Raw genomic sequence first — 20,949 nt, 5'->3', positions numbered from 1 at the left:
TCCACGTCCCCTGCCTTTGACGTTGTTGCCCCTGTAACCACCTCTACCCTTGTTGGTGTATGAGGTCTGGGTGTTGCTTTTATAGTACTGCGTGGATTGCGATGCCTGACCCCTTGAGGTGCCCCTGTTATTGGAGCGGCGAAAAGAACCACCCCGAAACTACTGGGACTAGAGGGCCCCCATAGACTTGGCAGTGTCCGTGTCTTTTTTCATTTTTTCAAGGGTTGCATCCACTTCAGGGCCAAACAGGTGGTCTGGATTAACTGTTTGATTTAAGATGGTTGTCTGTATGTCTGGTTTGAAGCCTGATATTCTAAGCCATGCGTGCCTACGCAGTAACACGCTAGTGTTAATAGCCCTGGAGGCGGTATCAGCCACGTCCAGTGCACACTTAATGGAAGCATTGGTGATTAGCTTCCCCTCCTGAATTAACATTTCAGCTCCCTCTTTATACTGATCAGGTAAGTGCTGCAGAAGTGTCTCTAGGGTGTCGTAGTGCGCCCTATCGTAGCGTGCAAGTAAGGCCTGCGTGTTTGAAATGTGCCAAATATTAGCTGCCTGCGCAGCAATACGTTTTCCTAAGGCTTCAAAGATTTTTGATTCTTTGTCTGGGGGAGGAGCATCACCCGTGGTCTGCGAGTTTGCCCGCTTGCGTGCGTTGGATACAACCAAAGAATCCAGTGGCAAGTGTCCCTTGATGTACGTTGGATCAGTGGGCGCTGCCTTGTATTTTTTGTCAGTACGAGGATTGATCACTCGCGCCCGAGTGGGCTCCCTGAAAACCTCTGGCGCGTGCTTCAGCACTCCCTTGAGCATAGGCAATGTCTTGACCGACTTTTCAGCCACTGAGAAAGTGTCAAACAGAAAATCGACATCCACTGGGTCCGCATGGAGGTCGACATCATGATTAGCCGCAGCTCTCTCAATTAGAGCGTTGAAGGCTGCAGAGTCCTCTGTTGGAGAAGTTTTCGCTGCAAAAAGCTGCGGTTCGTGACCTGTCTGAGGGTCCTCAGGGTCGCCTCCAGCAGACCAAGGTTCATTGACCTCCTCTGGATCCGAGTACGCTGGATAATTGTACTCGTCCTCCTCATCTCCGTCACCTTCCCCAGCGTTGGAATGAGTTGGTGAGAGGTCTAGATTTTGTGGAGATGCAGGCTCCATAGGGGCAGAAGTACCCGCAGAGTCCAACTTCTTTTTGAGTGGAATACGAAAATGTTCTAACACTGGCTCCGGGGTGATCTTCCTTTTAAGGAGAGAGAGTTTGCCTGTGTTGGCGTCGATGACAACCTCTCGACGCTCCTCGTCCGCGAGTGGCTGGAGCCGAGGCTTCGGCACTACCAATGACGCTTTAGGCGTCGACACCAGCTTCAAGGGCACCCCGGCCCCCTGTCCTGGAGCGAAAGCCTTCGGCGTCGTCTTCGGCGGCAGTGTGAAGCGGATCGGCGTCTGCGCCTTTGCCGGTTTCTGTGGAGGCTTCGGCACCACATCCTTCGGTTCGGGAGCCAATGCGTCCTTCCGAATACGTTGAAGGGATTCCGTGACCTTTTTGGTTAAGGACGGGGAGGGCTGGCCCGGCCCGAGCGATTCCCCCGAGTCCGGAATAGGGTCGGTGATCAAAGGCACGGTCTTCGGAGCCGACACATCACCACCCTTGGCCTTGACGACCGGAATCGGCGCAGCCAGAGCTTTGGGGTCGTCTTGACGCTTCTTCAAGGTTTTTTTCGGGTCATCGACCTCGACCATCTTTGGCGCCGACGCGGCCGCGTCGGTCGTCTTCGCCTTCGGCTTCGACACCGAGGTCTTCGGGTCGGCCATCTTGGCTTGGCTCTTGATGTCGGCGGCCATTTTGGACCTTTTAGGCGCTGAGGCCTCAGGAGCCTTCTGTCCCACCAGTGCGACTTTCACTTTCGGTTTTGATACCGTTGATGTGGACCCTGACGGCTTCACTTTCGGTTTCTTTACCGGGAGTGGCGCATCACCAATGTCCGTGGCCGGGCCCGGAGGCGGGGCCGTGGGACGAGTATTGAGGTCTTGGGTAAGGCCCGAAGGCGATCCCTCGACCTGGGCCGTATAATGGGGATTGACCCCTGAGTCAGTCTGAGGATGCTCCCCTCCTCTGAGCTATCCTCCACGGTGGCAATGGCCCCGTCGTCATCCCCTACCTCTCCGACGACTTCCTCAAACTCCTCGTCCCCCGCGTCGTAGTTTTCATCCCCTGACGCCGGGCTGGAGTCCGAAACTTGTAAGACGGTGTCGTCATCAACGTCTTCCTCGAAGATGTTGTCTGGCGGGGGCGCTGACAACTGGGCCTGGAGTCTAGCGGCCCAACGAAGCTTGAGAGTCTTCTTACACCGGAACTTGGAGCAGGCCATACACCTGGCCTCATCGTGGTACGGAGACAAACACTTGTTGCACACTGGGTGCACGTCGAGGTGTGAATACTTTGAGGCACACACTGGGCACCTCTTAAACGGAGTTCGTTCCATGTTGAAGTAGTCTGGAGCGTCGTGTAGGCCCGTCCGCGCCGACAGCACGCGGAAGGGCAGCAAGTGTTCGGAGCTGAGGAATAAACAAACCCGAACGATGGACAATACCGACGCTAATCCTAAAGACCTTTTGGTCTCAAGTAAGAAAAGTTAAACAACTATCGATTCCGACAGAGGGAACCGAAACACATCCGAACCCAATGGCGGAAAAAAACAATCTGGGGATGGAGGCGATGCCCATGCGCACTGTAGTCCAGGGGAGGAGCCACCTATCTCGTGATACTTCGAAGACTCTTCCAGGACAACAATGTGCAATCATCCGGACCCAACACTAGGCGGCGATCTATGCACAGATATGAATTCAGCAGCCCACATGCCTCGAACTCTGTTTAATAGCTAAGTTTTGGGTTGTTATGATTGGTCTTTTTTGGTTGGGTCATGTACTTCTCATTTACCTGCAGGTGGTTGATGGGCTTGCTATTCTATTCAGTTCTTATTACTATTGATGAGGATCCCCTGGAAGAGAAGGATAAGTTACTTACCTGTAAGGAATATGCTACTTACCAGTATGCATCTGTTCTTGGCATGTAGGGCTGCTAACATTCATATCTAGTGCATAGATCGCCGCCTAGTGTTGGGTCCGGATGATTGCACCTTGTTGTCCTGGAAGAGTCTTCGAAGTATCACGAGATAGGTGGCTCCTCCCCTGGACTACAGTGCGCATGGGCATCGACTCCATCCCCAGATTGTTTTTAGCCATTGTGTAGAGATGGAGTGAAATAGTGTAAATGATGTCCATGCTAATGATTGAATGCAAGAAATTACCTGCAGCCGCTACGGGCGCCGGGGAGGAGGGCGGGCGATATGAATGTTAGCAGCCCTACATGCCAAGAACAGATGCATACTGGTAAGTAGCATATTCAGTTCGAGGCATGTGGGCTGCTAAATTCATATCTAGTGCATAGAATACATAGCAGTCCCTCCATTAACGGCGGCCGCCCGTGCCAGCTGCAGAAGTCTGAAAAAGAGTTTTAAGAACAGCCTGACCTGCAGCTGCCTGCTGTTTGGAATGTGGAAACAATAAGGAGGACCCCACTCTACGTAGTAGAGGACGGTGGGGAAAATGTCATTAAAGAAAGAACAGGCGTCCAGGTTCGTGGGACAAGATGTTGTCTCTTGGTACGGAATCAACAGAACGCCGTGCGGTGAACGAAGGAAAGGACTGCCAGGGAACAAGGAGCAAGGAGGCCGACAAACAAATCACGGATATCAACTAATGACAGAGGAAGATGTCAAAGAAACTAACCTTACCTAATTGAAAGAGGTTGAGGTCCATAATTAATTTTCTACAGTTCCCACGGGAACCCGGATCCTAAATTACAGAACGGTGGCTCCTCCTGGCAGTAAAATACACGGCAGATACATAGCCCCATCAAGGTAAATTTTCAGACCATTTGGAATACAAGCATGAGTTAAAGGAGCGGAAATTAAACTCACCCATAACTTTGAGCAACTTTGCGAATATTAGCGAAGCGAAGCACCGAGGTCCATATCACCAAAAAGGACTCCTGGTAGAACCATAAAGTTCAAACCACATGGATAATCAGATCCATTTGGATAAACAAGAATCTGTCCTGATGAAGGCATACTAGAAAAAAGCCGAAACGCCGCGTCGACCCTGTGATTCTTTGACTTTTTAACATTGTGATAATCTTATTTATGGATAAATGTTTTTAATATGTTTTTTACATTGTGCAATGTGTAATAAAATTTAATTCTGTGACCAAATGTTTGAGTTGATATATGTTTTTTAATTTAAGAGTTTCCCATGTATGGGAGCAGTTGTTAAGTAAATGTACGGTTTTTGACTATAGATACTTGAACTAACAGCCCATAACTTTGTCAATGCCCTAGTACTTGTCTTTTGAAATTCACATACGTGCAATTTTTCCTAAGTTATTGTAAATACCAAATATGTCTATACAGCAGAATTTTTGGCAGTACTGATTGAAAATGCTAAAATAGTTGTGTACTCGCCTTGCCTTCCTCAGGGTAACAAACACCCTCATTTATAGTAAGTGATACCCATTGATTCCGTACCAAGAGACAACATCTTGTCCCACGAACCTGGACGCCTGTTCTTTCTTTAATGCTGTTTGGAATGCACATCTACACAGTAGTGTTTAGTAAAGGTATGTGGTGTAATTCACGTGGCTGCTCTACAAATATCCTCCAAAGGAATATTACCTAGGAAAGCCATGGAGGTCCCTAACTTGCGTGTGGAGTGGGCCCTGGGGGGGACCGTTAAAGTGCGCTTAGCCTTGTGGTAGCAAATCTGAATACACTTAACGATCCACCTGGCTATTCCTGCCTTGGAAATGGGGTTGCCTTTGTGCTGGGCTGAGAAGGCAACAAATAGCTGTTGTGTCTTCCTAAAGCTTTTGGTCATGTCAATGTAGTACAGTAATGCTCGTTTGACATCAAGCGTGTGGAGCATTCTTTCTGCTACTGTTTCAGGGTTCTGAAAGAATGTGGGTAGTTCAATGGTTTGATTGACATGAAACTGCGACACCACCTTAGGGAGAAACTTAGGGTTAGTGCGCAGCACTACCCTGTTAGGATGAATTTGAATAAATGGCTCTTGTATTGTGAGTGCTTGTAGCTCACTAACACGTCGTAGCGACGTGATGGCAATGAGAAAAGCCACTTTCCATGTCAAGAACTGAATCTCACAGGAGTGTAGAGGCTCAAACGGTGGTCCCATCAATCTGGTGAGGACCACATTGAGGTTCCACACAGGAGCCGGTGGGGTCCTGGGGGGGGGGATGACTCGTTTCAGCCCTTCCAGGAAGGCTTTGATGGCAGGCACCCTGAAAACTGAGAGGTGCTGCCTGTTTTGGAGATAAGCCGCTATGGCGGATAAGTGTATCCGAATGGAAGCATACGCCAGATTACATTTGTAAAGATGTAACAAATAGCAGATGATATTAGGAATGGATGCATCTAGCGGGTTGGTATGATGTTCTGTACAGTAAATGGCAAACCGCTTCCATTTTGCTGCATAGCAAGCTCTGGTAGTTGGCCTTCTTGCCTCCCGGATGATGTCCATGCATTCCGGGGGCAAATCAAGGTAGCCAAACTCTAAGACCTCAGGAGCCAGATCGCCAGGTTCAGCTGTTGCAGATCTTGGTGCTGAATGTCGCAATGGTTCTGCGACAAGAGCCTGGGTGTGAGGCGCAGCCTTTGATGCGGTACCACGGAGAGTTCCAGAAACGTGGTGTACCATGGCTGGCGTGCCCACGTTGGAGCAACCAGGATGAGTGTCATTGAGTGTTGCAGCAGCTTTCGCGCCACCAGCGGTATGAGAGGTGCTGGGGGAAAAGCGTACGCAAATTTGCCTGACCAGTTCATCCATATCGCATTGCCCTGCGACTGTGGGAACCTGGCGGCGAAGCTTGGGCATTTTGCGTTCTCCCTTGTGGCAAACAGGTCTATCTCTGGATGACCCCACTGCTGGAAGTACGGGTGGAGTACTGATGGATGTAACTCCCACTCGTGCATTTGGTGGCTGTACCTTCTGAGCAGATCCGCCATCTGATTGTCCACGCCCAGGAGGTGTTCTGCCATGAGGAAGATGTTCCTCTGAATGGCCCACTTCCACATACCCTGAGCCAGATGAGAACTGTGGAGAGTGTGTGCCCCCCTGCTTTTGGATATAGTACATTGCCGTCATGTTGTCCGTCCGGATCAACACGACCTTGTTGCACAGATGTACTTTGAAGGACTTCAGTGCCATGAAGATTGCCATCAGTTCTAAGTAGTTGATGTGCATCTACTTCTGCTGTGTCGACCATAGCCCCTGCACTGTGTAGTGGAGTACATGCGCTCCCCAACCCTGGAGAGATGCGTCCATCGTCAGGATAATTTGTGGCACAGGCTCCTGGAACGGTCGGCCCTTGCAAAGGTTGTGTGGAGTCCACCAATGCAGAGAGTTGTATGCCCGACCAGTCACCAACACTAGGTCTTTCAACTGCCCTTGAGCCTGAGTCCACTGGCGTGCCAAGCATTCCTGGAGCGGACGCATATGCAACCTCGCGTGTGGGACTATGAAGATGCAGGAGGCTATCATGCCTATCAACTGCATAAACACTCTCGCAGGGAGTGAGTGCTGCGGTCTGAACCTCTGTATCAGCGACTGGATCGTGTTGATCCTCATTGGGTTCGGCTGAGCTGTAGCAGCCAGAGTATTTATCGTCGCGCCCAAATACTGCCGCACATGGGCTGGCTGAAGGTGCGACTTTGGAAAGTTGAGCGAAAACCCTAGACTGTGAAGAAGGTGAATAGTGCGGGACATGTCTGCGGCGCACTGCTGTGGCGACTTGGCTTGAACGAGCCAGTCGTCCAGGTAAGGGTAGACATGTATGTTCTGTCTCCTGAGGTGCGCCGCCACACTTTGTGAACACTCTGGGAGCAGTGGTCACACCGAAGGGTAGGACCCTGAACTGGTAATGCCTGTTTAGAATGGTGAACCGGAGGTATTTTTTGTGGGATGGATGGAGTGGTACGTGAAAATAAGAATCCTTGAGGTCCAAGGTTGCGAGGAAGTCTCCCTGGTTTAACAGTGGAAGAACTTGCTGCAGAGTTAACATGTGGAAGTGTTCTGAAAGAATATAGAGGTTGAGGGGGCGTGGTCCAGAATGGGTCTGAGTGAGCCGTCCTTCTTTGGGATTAAGAAGTACAGGGAGTAAACCCCTGTGCCTTGTTCCTCCAGTGGCACGAGCTCTATTGCGCCTTTTTGGAGCATCACAAGAACCTCTTGCTGCAATAAGTGCAATTGCTCTGCCGACATAGGACGTTGTCTTGGGGGGTATGTTGGGTGGAGTGGGCGTTAACTCCAAACAATAGCCGAACTGGATAAGTTTCCTTACCCACCTGTCTGTGGTGATGGACTTCCAGACTGGCAGGAACTGTTGGAGTCTCCCCCTGACAGGTGTTGGATGGTCGGGGGCAGTGACAGGAAGTCACTGTTTGTTGGCAGCAGAGGAACGGGAACTGTTGTTGCCTCTGCCCCTGCCCTTGGCGCTGTTCCCTCTGTAACCTCCTCTACCCTGTTTGGGGTAAGAGGACTGTGCCCCACTTTTACTGAATTGCGCCTGTTGTGCCAAGTGTCCTCTGGTAACACCCAGAGTGCCTGAGCGACGAAAAGTGCTCCCTCTGTATTGCTGAGACTGAATTGCACCCATGGATTTAGCCGTCTCAGTATCTTTTTTAATTTTTTCGAGGGTGGAGTCCACCTCAGGGCCAAATAGTCTGTCTGGATTAACGGGCTGGTTGAGGATAGTAGTCTGTATCTCTGGCTTGAACCCTGAGATGCGGAGCCATGCTTGACGCCGTAACATCACACTAGTATTTATCGCTCTTGCTGCCGTATCCGCAACGTCGAACGCACATCTAATCGCAGCGTTGGAGATGAGCTTGCCTTCCTGGATAAGCATCTCAGCGCCTTCTTTAAACTCGTCTGGAAGGTATTGTAAAAGCTGCTCTAAGGTGTCATAGTGTGCCCTGTCGTATCTGGCCAACAGAGCTTGTGTGTTGGATATGCGCCAGATGTTGGCTGCCTGCGCTGCCACCCTTTTCCCCGATGCCTCCAGCACTTTAGACTCTTTGTCCGGGGGAGGAGCATCACCCGTTGTTTGTGAGTTCGCCCTTTTGCGAGCATTAGAGACCACCAAAGAGTCCAGAGGCAACTGGCCCCTTATGTAAATTGGGTCCCCAGGTGCCGGTCTGTATTTTTTCTCTATTCTAGGGTTTACAACCCGTGCCTTTGTAGTTTCCTTGAAAATGTCTGTGGCATGCTTAAGAACACCCTTAAGCATTGGAAGTGTTTTTACAGTCTTCTCAGCAGCAGAGAAAGTGTCAAATAAAAAGTCAACGTCCACAGGGTCAGCATGCATTTCCACCTTATGGTTTGCAGCCGCCCTTTCAATTAAGGCATTGAACGCCGCAGAATCTTCTGTAGGAGAAGGCTTTGCGCCAAAAGCCTGTGGGTCATGGACAGCTTGTTGGTCCCCTTGATCACCTGAGGCTAACCACGAGTCCTGTTGCTCATCAGGGTCTGTGTTTTCGGGAAAAGTATACTCCTCGTCCTGATCACCTAGATCTCCATCTGAGCAAGTGGGTGAAGGCGATGGGCTTCTCGCAGGATGCAGAGGAATGTGCTCAACAAGTTCTGGCGTCTCTGGCGCTGGCCTTTTCTTTTTTAGAGGGATTACAAACGACTCCAAAGGCTGTGAAGTAATCTTCCTCTTGTAGAGCGTCAATTTTCCCGTGTCGGCGTCGATATACTGTTCCGACTGCTCTTCTAATAAGGGTTGTCGACTCAAACTTCCACTCAGTTGAGTATGCCTTACCCCTTCTGAGTCCTTAGGAACCGACCGTGGTGCAAAGGCCTTTGGCACGACTTTGGGTGGTAGAGTAAAGAGGAGCGGCTTGGAGGTCTTCTTCGGTGCCGCTACCGGAGTAGGTACCGAGGGTGTCTTCGGCACCGACGTCAACTCTTTCTCCCGAATCCGTTTGAGGGAGTCTGCCACTTGCTTTGTAAAAGAAGCGGATGGTCTCGTCGACCCGACTGAGGACCTCAATCCACCCCCAGGGGAAGACCGGAGCGTTGATGAATCCATGTTCTTTGCTGGAGGCGCAGACGTACTCTCGACAACTGCACGTCCGCCACCATCCACGGCCCCATGCGTCGACGTCGATGGCTTCGGATCGGCGGACTTTCCCTTCGGCGTTGTGGCTCCAGACTTTGGCTCGGTGCCCTTTGCCGATTTGGCCTCGACGGCCGGTTTGCCTGTAGATGCGGTAGGCTTGACAGCAGACGGCTCGACGGCCGACTTCGACTCGACCACCTTACTCGAGTGCTGGGCGACTGCTTTCGAGCTTGGCTCTTTGACCTCCTTAGGCACTTTAGCCTGTTCGACAGCCTTCTTCGGCTTCGAGGGCTCCGACGACGACGCCGTCAATGGCGTCTTCGGTTTCGGCGCTGCGTCGGCCATCTTAGATTTGGTCGATCCCGAAGGTTTCACTTTCGGTTTCGATTTAGGCAATGGCGGCTCCGTAGAGGTGTCCGTAGCCGGGCCAGGAGGCGGGGCCGAGGAGCGAGGTGTAGGGTCGTGGGTAAGGCCTTGTGGCGATCCCGTGACCTGAGCCTTTGTAATAGTTTGTACGGGGTATAGCTCATCCTCCGAGCTATCTTCCACGGCCCCAAAAGGTTCTTCGTCGTCCCCTACCTCCTCGACGTCTTCCTCGAGGTCTTGGTCCTCTCCGTAGTCGGCCTCGACCTCCGCCGATGGAGGTGAAATCTGCAGGTGAAGTTCTTGCTCGCCTGCGTCGGGGCTGTCGAAGATGTCCACTGGTGCCGGGGCCGATCGCTGGGCCTCGAGGCGCGCCACGCGCCGAAGCTTGATCGTCTTCTTCGATCGAAATCTGGAACAGGCCATACAGCTGGCCTCGTCGTGGTACGGCGATAGGCACTTGTTGCACACAGGGTGCACGTCGATGTGTGGGTACTTCGAACCACACACGGGGCAGTACTTGAACGGACTCCGTTCCATCGTAGAATCGTCAGGGTCTTGCTGCGTTGACAGGGCCTCGATGACCGAAGAGTCACCCGACTCCTCCGATATCCGACTCGACGAGCCGGAGTATACTCGAGACCGAACGCGAACAATACTGACGAAGTAAGGAAAGCCTTTTGGCCTTTAAGAAGTTGTTTTATCGACTCCGAACAGGAGACGTCGAAATCACATCCGAACCCAATGGCGGAAAAAAACAATCTGGGGATGGAGTCGATGCCCATGCGCACTGTAGTCCAGGGGAGGAGCCACCTATCTCGTGATACTTCGAAGACTCTTCCAGGACAACAAGGTGCAATCATCCGGACCCAACACTAGGCGGCGATCTATGCACTAGATATGAATTTAGCAGCCCACATGCCTCGAACTCACCCTTTGCTTTAGATATAGTATACCTATATCTAACCCTAAAATGGACACACAGATTCCTATCAGTCACTCCTATGGCAGGCCTTAACAATCCTGAAGGCAGAGTGCATGGAATCGTGTGAGATGGTGCTCTGGCATGAGCTGAGCCTGTTTGCAGCTTGCGGAACCAAGTCCTAATAGCTGTTCCATGATAACGCGTACCATATACTCTTAGGTGCATTATAATCCTCGCGGTTAAATGCTATCTTTGGTATCGCTTTATCCAAAACATGTCGAGTAAGGTGTCATACGAATTGGAATACTAACCCCTCGCCAATTCTGGCAACGGGGTTAGCATTCCACCCTTCTAGAGGGACATGACATGTATGTAACTGTGAACCCCGGTTAAAGTTAACTCAAGCCTCAGCATCACAAAATGGATGCTGCCACCACAGACACAAGTCTGACCCCCTGCAGCTGGGAGTCCTTCCAGCAAGGGGAGCTTGGACAAAGGGTTTCCTGTCAGGGGCGGTGCTAGCACCATCCCAGACAGGGTTTTGTGTATCCTGGGTAGGCAGGGCTTTACAGGAAGGTGACTGCAAGTGGCACCACGGTGCTCACTACGCATCTGCCGGCTAGAACCAGTTCCAGGGGCACACCAGCCCCTGAGCTGGGGAAAGTCCGGCATGGGAGAGGGGTGTAACCACCCCCTTCCTGGTCCCACCCCTAGGGCAGGACCTAGTAGCGTACCCACCCCTTTCTTTAGGATAAAGGTAGAAACTACTTTCTACGAAAGGAACTCTCGACTCTTCTCAAGATTTCTCCCTTGTGGCTAAGGAGTAGTCACCCTGCACCCGCAGGCACCATCAAGAACACTGTGGTTTGCTGCACGTCCTTCCTCCGGAATCCGACCGACCAGCACGACGAGACCCGGCTTCCCTGGCACCTCTGACCTCTACCTACCTCTACAGCTAAGCTGAGAACCATAGGTGCGACGAGACCTTGAGGGACCGGCCATCATCAGAACTGCACGACTTCTATCCAGCACGACCGCCGAGGGATCCTCTGGTTGAGTGCTTTGGGGTCCGAGAAGCCCCGACCCTGAGCAGCTCCAGCACCGAAGACCAGCCCTCCAGCATCCACGAGATCTGCGTGGGGCCCTTCTGCTTTTTGGCTGCTCACCGCGTTGTCTGGCTACTAGCCCGCTGGCTTGTTGCCTTCCCGACGACGACCGACGACATCACCACTGCTGGTCTGGTTGCTCCAGACTGGCCCTTGCTCCCTTCCAAAAGAGGAGCACCCCGGACCCTCCTGGTCCACTCCAGACGCCATTTTAGGTCCACCGCGTGGGCTTGAATTTGCCAAGACTTGTTGCCCCAATCCTGGGTCCAGCGACGTCGACAGCAGCAACCATCGTGGGACAGCTCGCACCTCCATCCTGGTCGCCGACAACGCCTCCTGGTCCGTGAGACTGCAGAGCCCAGCGTCGCCCACTCACCTGGTCGAGGTGACTCCATCCGGTGCCATCCTGGTGCCCATCTAATCACTGGCTAGTGATTCAGAACTTGGTCCCCTCTGCTTACAGGTGTCTTCCATCTTCGATCCAGGCTTGGATCCACCGAACAATCTTCACTGGTCGCCTGCCAGCAACAACTTTCAGGCTCCATAGACTGCAACGAGGATTCCCGACGTCTTTCCAGACCTATGCAGCCGCAGCGCCTGGGCTAGGTAACTTCGGCATTTCAGTGCCCCAGCATAGCCTCACTATCCAAGGGTCCAGATCCTTTTCGTTTTTCAGCCTAACTAGTCGGGTTCGCCCGAGAACACTAACTTTGCTTTTACTAGCCTCCATAGACTGTGTCCTGCATCCCGCGTGAGAATGCACACTCTGCACCCGAGTCCCCTAGGTCTCCTACTAGTAATCTGAAGGTTCAGTAACGTAGTCCTAGCGATTCCAAAGCCTATTAGTCCAGTACTTACCTGCTAGTAATTTCGCATTCCACTTTTGTAGTATATGGTTTTCCGTGCCCCTCGGGCATTTGTCTAAATTGTGCAACTTGAAGTATTTTCGTAAGAGTTTTGTTGTGTGCTTAGCACCCTGTCCTCATAAAGAGTACAGGGCTGTTGTGATCTAAATAAATACACTGTTTATTTTCATAACACTTGTGTGGTGTCCTTTCACTTGGTGTTCAAGGGGTATATGTTATGGTATAACAGCTGGCTTAACACGCCCTCTAGAATTTAGCCCGAAGACTGCTCTTGTCCATGCTACTAGGATAGCTGGTCTATCGGTTGACTTACAACCAATCACCATAAGGGTTGTTTGGACTGATACATAGTGATCACTAGAATAGTGAACACTGAATATCAGGCCAACTTCTCACATTGGTGAGCAGCGGTTGGGATTTGAGCTTGCTGCTGTTTTACCACACGTATCCTAAGAATATCTTTGTGAAAGATCACATAAGTTAAGGTACATATAACTTAGCTTAGAATACTCTGAGTTCTACTGAACCAGCTGTTGTAGTTTAACAAGGCTTAGCACACCTTGACTACAACTCTTAGCAAGGGATCAGTAGGCAAACAAATAGTGTAGGTAGGTGCATCACTTACACCACACTAGAAGCATGTCTAACCACGGAGAGTCTTCAGAGACCCCTCTTGTGGTTGTAGATATGCTGCACTTAGCTTCCAGGAGATGAGACAAATCTGTACATCCAGGAAGCTAAAACAGGGTTCTAACCCTACCATTCCTTTTCTGATTGGTCTCTTAGAGACTTATGATGCTAGGAGGGCTGTGTAGGAGAGTAGGGTCTGCAATCCTATGATCACCCAGATTTTTTGCTTTTGTTTCACTGGTTTACAACTTTCTCTGGCTGTGGGCCTGCCAATCAGACCCACAGCCTGGCTGTTCTCTCTCTAAATTACAACATGTACCCTAGGTGCATTTACCAATTGGTACTGGGCCACCTTATCAGACCCTGTAACTCAGGGCATAGGTGTACCCAGGGCTGCCAGGGGCTGCAGCATGTATTATGCCACCCCTGGCTGGCCTCCTAAATTTGACCCAACTGGCTGCATGACAGCTGGGGCAAAGTCGTGTAATCACCTATCTCGTGATACTTCGAAGACTCTTCCAGGACAACAAGGTGCAATCATCCGGACCCAACACTAGGCGGCGATCTATGCACTAGATATGAATTTAGCAGCCCACATGCCTCGAACTCACCCTTTGCTTTAGATATAGTATACCTATACCTAACCCTAAAATGGACACACAGATTCCTATCAGTCACTCCTATGGCAGGCCTTGACAATCCTGAAGGCAGAGTGCTTGGAATCGTGTGAAATGGTGCTCTGGCATGAGCTGAGCCTGTCTGCAGCTTGCGGAATCAAATCCTAATAGCTGTTCCATGATAACGCATACCATATACTCTTAAGTGCATTATAATCCTCGCGGTTAAATGCTATCTTTGGTATTGCTTTATCAAAACATGTCGAGTAAGGTGTCATACGAATTGGAATACTAACCCCTCGCCAATTCTGGCGACGGGGTTAGCATTCCACCCTTCTAGAGGGACACGACATGTATGTAACTGTGAACCCCGGTTAAAGTTAAACGAAGCCTCAGCTCCACAAAATGGATGCTGCCACCACAGACACGAGTCTGACCCCCTGCAGCTGGGAGTCCTTCCAGCGAGGGGAGCCTGGACAAAGGGTTTCCTGTCAGGGGCGGTGCTAGCACCGTCCCAGACATGGTTTTGTGTATCCTGGGTAGGCAGGGCTTTACAGGAAGGTGACTGCTGAGTGGCACCCCGGTGCTCACTACGCATAGGCCAGTCTGAACCAGTTCCAGGGGCACACCAGCCCCTGGCCTGGGGAAGTCCGGCATGGCAGAGGGGTGTAACCACCCCCCTCCTAGTCCCACCCATAGGCAGGACCTAGTCACCGGGTCAGCCCCCTTTTTTAGTATAAAGATAGGAGCGGGCCCCCTGTTCAAATTAGATCATCTTTGGAATCAAGACACGACTTTCTGCGAAAGGACATCAAGATTTCTTCTTCAAGATTCTCCCTTGTGGCTAAGGAGTAGTCACCCTGCATCCGCAGGCACCATCCTAAGAACACTGCGGTCTGGTGCAAGTCCTTCTTCACGAATCCGACGACCCAGCTCGACGAGACCCGGCTTCCCTGGCACCTCTGACCTCTACTCACCTCTACAGCAAAGCTGAGAACTGTGAGTGCGACGAGACCTCAAGGGACCGACGATCGCCAAGACTGCACAACTTCTTTGCAACAAGCCCACTGTGTGCTCCACTGGTGAGTGCTTTGGGGTCCGAGAAGCCCCAACCCTGAGCAGCTCCAGCACCGAAGATCAGCCCTCCAGCATCTCCACGATCTGCGTGGGGCCCTTCTGCTTTTGCGTGCTCACCGCGCTGTGTGGCTACTAGCCGGCTGGCTTGTGGCCTTCTTCACGACGCCCGACGACATCACTGCTGCTGGTCTGGTTGCTCCAGACTGGCCCTTGCTTCCTTCTTCAAGAGAGGCACCCCGGACCCTCCTGGTCCACTCTAGACGCCATTTTGAGTCCACCGCGTGGGCTTGAATTTGCCAAGGCTTTGTTGCCCAATCCTGGGTCCAGCGACGCCGACAGCTTCATCCATCGTGGGACAGCTCGCTCCTCCATCCTGGTCGCCGACAACGCCTCCTGGTCCGTGAGATCTGCGAGCACAGCGTCACCCACTCACCTAGTCGAGGTGGCTACCATCCGGTGCCCTCCTGGTGCCCACTGACTACTGGCTAGTAGTCTCGAACTTGGTCCCCTCTGCTTTCAGGTGTCATCTTCCTTCGATCCAGGCTTGGATCCATCGAACTTTCTTCACTGGTCGCCTGCCAGCAACTTCTTTCTTCCAGGCTCCTGGTCCGTCTACGAGGATTCCCGACGTCTTTTGAGACATATGCAGCTGCAGCCCCTGGGCTAGGTAACTTCGGCATTTCGGTGCCCCAGCATAGCCTCACTATCCAAGGGTCAGGATCCACTTTCGTTTTCCTCCTACCAGGTCGGGTTTGCCCGAGAACACTAACTTTGTCATCACTAGCTACCATAGACTTTGTCCCGCATCACGCGTGAGAGTGCACACTCTGCACCCGAGTCCCCTAGGCCTCCTAGAAGTAATCTGAAGATTCTATAGTCAAGTCCTAGCGATTCCTAAGCCTATTAGTACTGTACTTACCTGCTAGTAATTTCGCATTCCACTATCAGAGTATATGGTTTTCCGTGCCCCTCGGGCATTTGTATATACTGTGCTAACTTAAGTATCTTCGTAAGAGTTTTGTTTTGTGCTTAGTACCCTGTCCTCATAAAGAGTACAGGGCTGTTGTGATTCTTAATAAATATCTTGTTTATTTTCATAACACTTGTGTGGTGTCCTTTCACTTGGTATTCAAGGGGTATATGTGTGGTATAACAGCTGGCTTAACACGCCCTCTCGAGTCTTTAGCCTTAGACTGCTCGTATCCACGCTACTAGGATAGCTGGTCTATAAGGTTGACTTACAACCAATCATCAATAAGGGTTGCTGGACTGATACATAGTGATCACTAGAATAGTGAACACTGAATATCAGGCCAACTTCTCACATTGGTGAGCAGCGGTTGGGATTTGAGCTTGCTGCTGTTTTACCACACGTATCCTAAGAATATCTTTGTGAAAGATCACATAAGTTAAGGTACATATAACTTAGCTTAGAATACTCTGAGTTCTACTGAACCAGCTGTTGTAGTTTAACAAGGCTTAGCACACCTTGACTACAACTCTTAGCAAGGGATCAGTAGGCAAACAAATAGTGTAGGTAGGTGCATCACTTACACCACACTAGAAGCATGTCTAACCACGGAGAGTCTTCAGAGACCCCTCTTGTGGTTGTAGATATGCTGCTCTTAGCTTCCAGGAGATGAGACAAATCTGTACATCCAGGAAGCTAAAACAGGGTTCTAACCCTACCATTCCTTTTCTGATTGGTCTCTTAGAGACTTATGATGCTAGGAGGGCTGTGTAGGAGAGTAGGGTCTGCAATCCTATGATCACCCAGATTTTTTGCTTTTGTTTCACTGGTTTACGACTTTCTCTGGCTGTGGGCCTGCCAATCAGACCCACAGCCTGGCTGTTCTCTCTCTAAATTACAACGTGTACCCTAGGTGCATTTACCAATTGGTACTGGGCCACCTTATCAGACCCTGTAACTCAGGGCATAGGTGTACCCAGGGCTGCCAGGGGCTGCAGCATGTATTATGCCACCCCTGGCTGGCCTCCTAAATTTGACACAACTGGCTGCATGACAGCTGGGGCAAAGTCGTGTAATCACCTATCTCGTGATACTTCGAAGACTCTTCCAGGACAACAAGGTGCAATCATCCGGACCCAACACTAGGCGGCGATCTATGCACTAGATATGAATTTAGCAGCCCACATGCCTCGAACTCACCCTTTGCTTTAGATATAGTATACCTATACCTAACCCTAAAATGGACACACAGATTCCTATCAGTCACTCCTATGGCAGGCCTTGACAATCCTGAAGGCAGAGTGCTTGGAATCGTGTGAAATGGTGCTCTGGCATGAGCTGAGCCTGTCTGCAGCTTGCGGAATCAAATCCTAATAGCTGTTCCATGATAACGCATACCATATACTCTTAAGTGCATTATAATCCTCGCGGTTAAATGCTATCTTTGGTATTGCTTTATCAAAACATGTCGAGTAAGGTGTCATACGAATTGGAATACTAACCCCTCGCCAATTCTGGCGACGGGGTTAGCATTCCACCCTTCTAGAGGGACACGACATGTATGTAACTGTGAACCCCGGTTAAAGTTAAACGAAGCCTCAGCTCCACAAAATGGATGCTGCCACCACAGACACGAGTCTGACCCCCTGCAGCTGGGAGTCCTTCCAGCGAGGGGAGCCTGGACAAAGGGTTTCCTGTCAGGGGCGGTGCTAGCACCGTCCCAGATATGGTTTTGTGTATCCTGGGTAGGCAGGGCTTTACAGGAAGGTGACTGCTGAGTGGCACCCCGGTGCTCACTACGCATAGGCCAGTCTGAACCAGTTCCAGGGGCACACCAGCCCCTGGCCTGGGGAAGTCCGGCATGGCAGAGGGGTGTAACCACCCCCCTCCTAGTCCCACCCATAGGCAGGACCTAGTCACCGGGTCAGCCCCCTTTTTTAGTATAAAGATAGGAGCGGGCCCCCTGTTCAAATTAGATCATCTTTGGAATCAAGACACGACTTTCTGCGAAAGGACATCAAGATTTCTTCTTCAAGATTCTCCCTTGTGGCTAAGGAGTAGTCACCCTGCATCCGCAGGCACCATCCTAAGAACACTGCGGTCTGGTGCAAGTCCTTCTTCATGAATCCGACGACCCAGCTCGACGAGACCCGGCTTCCCTGGCACCTCTGACCTCTACTCACCTCTACAGCAAAGCTGAGAACTGTGAGTGCGACGAGACCTCAAGGGACCGACGATCGCCAAGACTGCACAACTTCTTTGCAACAAGCCCACCGTGTGCTCCACTGGTGAGTGCTTTGGGGTCCGAGAAGCCCCAACCCTGAGCAGCTCCAGCACCGAAGATCAGCCCTCCAGCATCTCCACGATCTGCGTGGGGCCCTTCTGCTTTTGCGTGCTCACCGCGCTGTGTGGCTACTAGCCGGCTGGCTTGTGGCCTTCTTCACGACGCCCGACGACATCACTGCTGCTGGTCTGGTTGCTCCAGACTGGCCCTTGCTTCCTTCTTCAAGAGAGGCACCCCGGACCCTCCTGGTCCACTCCAGACGCCATTTTGAGTCCACCGCGTGGGCTTGAATTTGCCAAGGCTTTGTTGCCCAATCCTGGGTCCAGCGACGCCGACAGCTTCATCCATCGTGGGACAGCTCGCTCCTCCATCCTGGTCGCCGACAACGCCTCCTGGTCCGTGAGATCTGCGAGCACAGCGTCACCCACTCACCTAGTCGAGGTGGCTACCATCCGGTGCCCTCCTGGTGCCCACTGACTACTGGCTAGTAGTCTCGAACTTGGTCCCCTCTGCTTTCAGGTGTCATCTTCCTTCGATCCAGGCTTGGATCCATCGAACTTTCTTCACTGGTCGCCTGCCAGCAACTTCTTTCTTCCAGGCTCCTGGTCCGTCTACGAGGATTCCCGACGTCTTTTGAGACATATGCAGCTGCAGCCCCTGGGCTAGGTAACTTCGGCATTTCGGTGCCCCAGCATAGCCTCACTATCCAAGGGTCAGGATCCACTTTCGTTTTCCTCCTACCAGGTCGGGTTTGCCCGAGAACACTAACTTTGTCATCACTAGCTACCATAGACTTTGTCCCGCATCACGCGTGAGAGTGCACACTCTGCACCCGAGTCCCCTAGGCCTCCTAGAAGTAATCTGAAGATTCTATAGTCAAGTCCTAGCGATTCCTAAGCCTATTAGTACTGTACTTACCTGCTAGTAATTTCGCATTCCACTTTCAGAGTATATGGTTTTCCGTGCCCCTCGGGCATTTGTATATACTGTGCTAACTTAAGTATCTTCGTAAGAGTTTTGTTTTGTGCTTAGTACCCTGTCCTCATAAAGAGTACAGGGCTGTTGTGATTCTTAATAAATATCTTGTTTATTTTCATAACACTTGTGTGGTGTCCTTTCACTTGGTATTCAAGGGGTATATGTGTGGTATAACAGCTGGCTTAACACGCCCTCTCGAGTCTTTAGCCGTAGACTGCTCGTATCCACGCTACTAGGATAGCTGGTCTATAAGGTTGACTTACAACCAATCATCAATAAGGGTTGCTGGACTGATACATAGTGTTCACTAGAATAGTGAGCACTGCATATCAGGCCACCTTCTCACATTGGTGGCAGCGGTGGGATTTGAGCTTGCTGTTGTTTTACCACACGTATCCTAAGAATATCTTGTTGAAAGATCACAAAAGTACTGTTAGTACATATAACTAAGCTTAGAATACTCTGAGTTCTACTGAACCAGCTGTTGCAGCTCCTCAAGGCTTAGCACACCTTGGCTGCAACTCTTAGCAAGGGATCAGTAGGTAAACACATAGTGTAGGTAGGTGCATCACTTACACCACACTAGAAACAGTATGTCAGACAAAGGAGGAAACTCTGAGTCTCCCCTTGTGTCAGTGGACCCTCCACAGGTCCTCCCTTCCAGATATACTGTGCTTAGCTTCCATGAGTTACGACAAGTGTGTACCTCTAGGAAGATTAAGCAGGGGTCTAACCCCACAACTTCCTTTCTGATTGGTCTCCTAGAGACTTAGGATGCCAGAAAAGCTGAGAAACTTCTTAGCTCTTCTAATCCAGATGGAGGTATGCCTCCGCTTGAGGGAACCAGAGGAGACCCTGACCTAATCCACCTCTCAGCTGAGACTGAAGAGGGGGAGGAGGATGAGGATCCCTCTGGGGATGAGGCAGACAAGGGACAGGTAGAAGTCAGCAGACTAACCAGGTCCAACGTAAGCAGACATGACAGTGGTACTGGGGGACCCCTGGGGCCACTCTCAGGTCAGCTTAACATTGGGAATGGACGAGCCAGATCTCTATCAAGAGGCTCTGGCAGATCCCTTCAAACCAATGGCTCTCACAACTCTTCTCAAAGAGGGATGACTTCCCCTCAGAGGAGAGTGTATGAAGCTAAAGAAAGGGCAGCCAATCTGAGGATTGAAAGGGAAGAACTTGCCCTGGCCAAAGAGAGGCTTGCCTTTGCTAGAGAGCAACAGTTAAGTGGGGTAGTCCCCACTGGTGGCAGCATTGTACCTAGCAATAGGGAAAGGAGTTTTGATACAAAACACCTGGGTAAGATAGTGCCCCCCTTTAAACAAGGGGATGACATCCACAAATGGATTACTGCTTTGGAGAGGGCCTGCACTGTGCAAGGTGTTCCCCAGAGTCAGTGGGCAGCTATCTTGTGGCTCTCCTTTGAAGGTAAAGGAAGAGACAAGCTCCTCACTACTAGAGTGGAGGATGCTAACAATTACCAAATCTTGAAAAACACACTGATTGATGGGTTTGGCCTAACCACTGAGCAGTACAGGTTGCTGTTCAGGGATACCCAGAAAACTCAGTCTCAAGATTGGTCTGACTTTGTAGATTGTGCCACTAAGGCTTTGGAGGGCTGGTTGCTGGGCAGTAAGGTTACTGATTATACAGGATTGTACAATTTGATCATGAGAGAACACATTTTAAACAATTGTCAGAACCAGTTGTTGCATCAGCATCTTGTTGACTCAGATCTGACCTCTCCCCAAGATTTGGGAAAGAAGGCAGACAGATGGGTCAGAACAAGAGTTAAACAGAACCAGGGCCAGAATCAAGGTGGTCAGAAGAAAGCAGACCAGAAAGGTAAAGATTCTAAGGGGGAACAAAATGACCAGAAGTCTTCGACAGGTCCCCAACAACCCAAAGAGGGTGGGGGTCAGGCTCCC

The 20,949-nt window shown here is 51.0% G+C and overlaps 2 protein-coding genes across 2 annotated transcripts in view; both read right to left on the bottom strand.

The window, feature by feature from the left end:
* Nucleotides 1–20,949, bottom strand: part of DAZL (deleted in azoospermia like) — a 787,422-nt gene that overhangs the window by 309,269 nt on the left and 457,204 nt on the right. The gene's annotated exons all lie outside the window — the stretch shown is intronic.
* On the bottom strand, nucleotides 7,508–10,099 carry LOC147689384 (uncharacterized). The gene has a single exon (XM_086940079.1). The coding sequence runs from the start codon at nucleotides 10,097–10,099 to the stop codon at nucleotides 7,508–7,510; it is 2,592 nt and encodes an 863-aa protein (XP_086796205.1).

Source organism: Lissotriton vulgaris, chromosome 10, assembly GCF_964263255.1.
Source record: "Lissotriton vulgaris chromosome 10, aLisVul1.2, whole genome shotgun sequence".
Classification (NCBI taxonomy): domain Eukaryota; kingdom Metazoa; phylum Chordata; class Amphibia; order Caudata; family Salamandridae; genus Lissotriton; species Lissotriton vulgaris.
The sequence above is the reverse complement of the archived record's forward strand: the minus strand, read 5'-3'. Positions and strand labels throughout refer to the sequence as shown.

Excerpts from the sequence above, each read along its gene's own strand:
- LOC147689384 (XM_086940079.1), bottom strand. The coding sequence starts at position 10,099 with ATGGAACGGAGTCCGTTCAAGTACTGCCCCGTGTGTGGTTCGAAGTAC.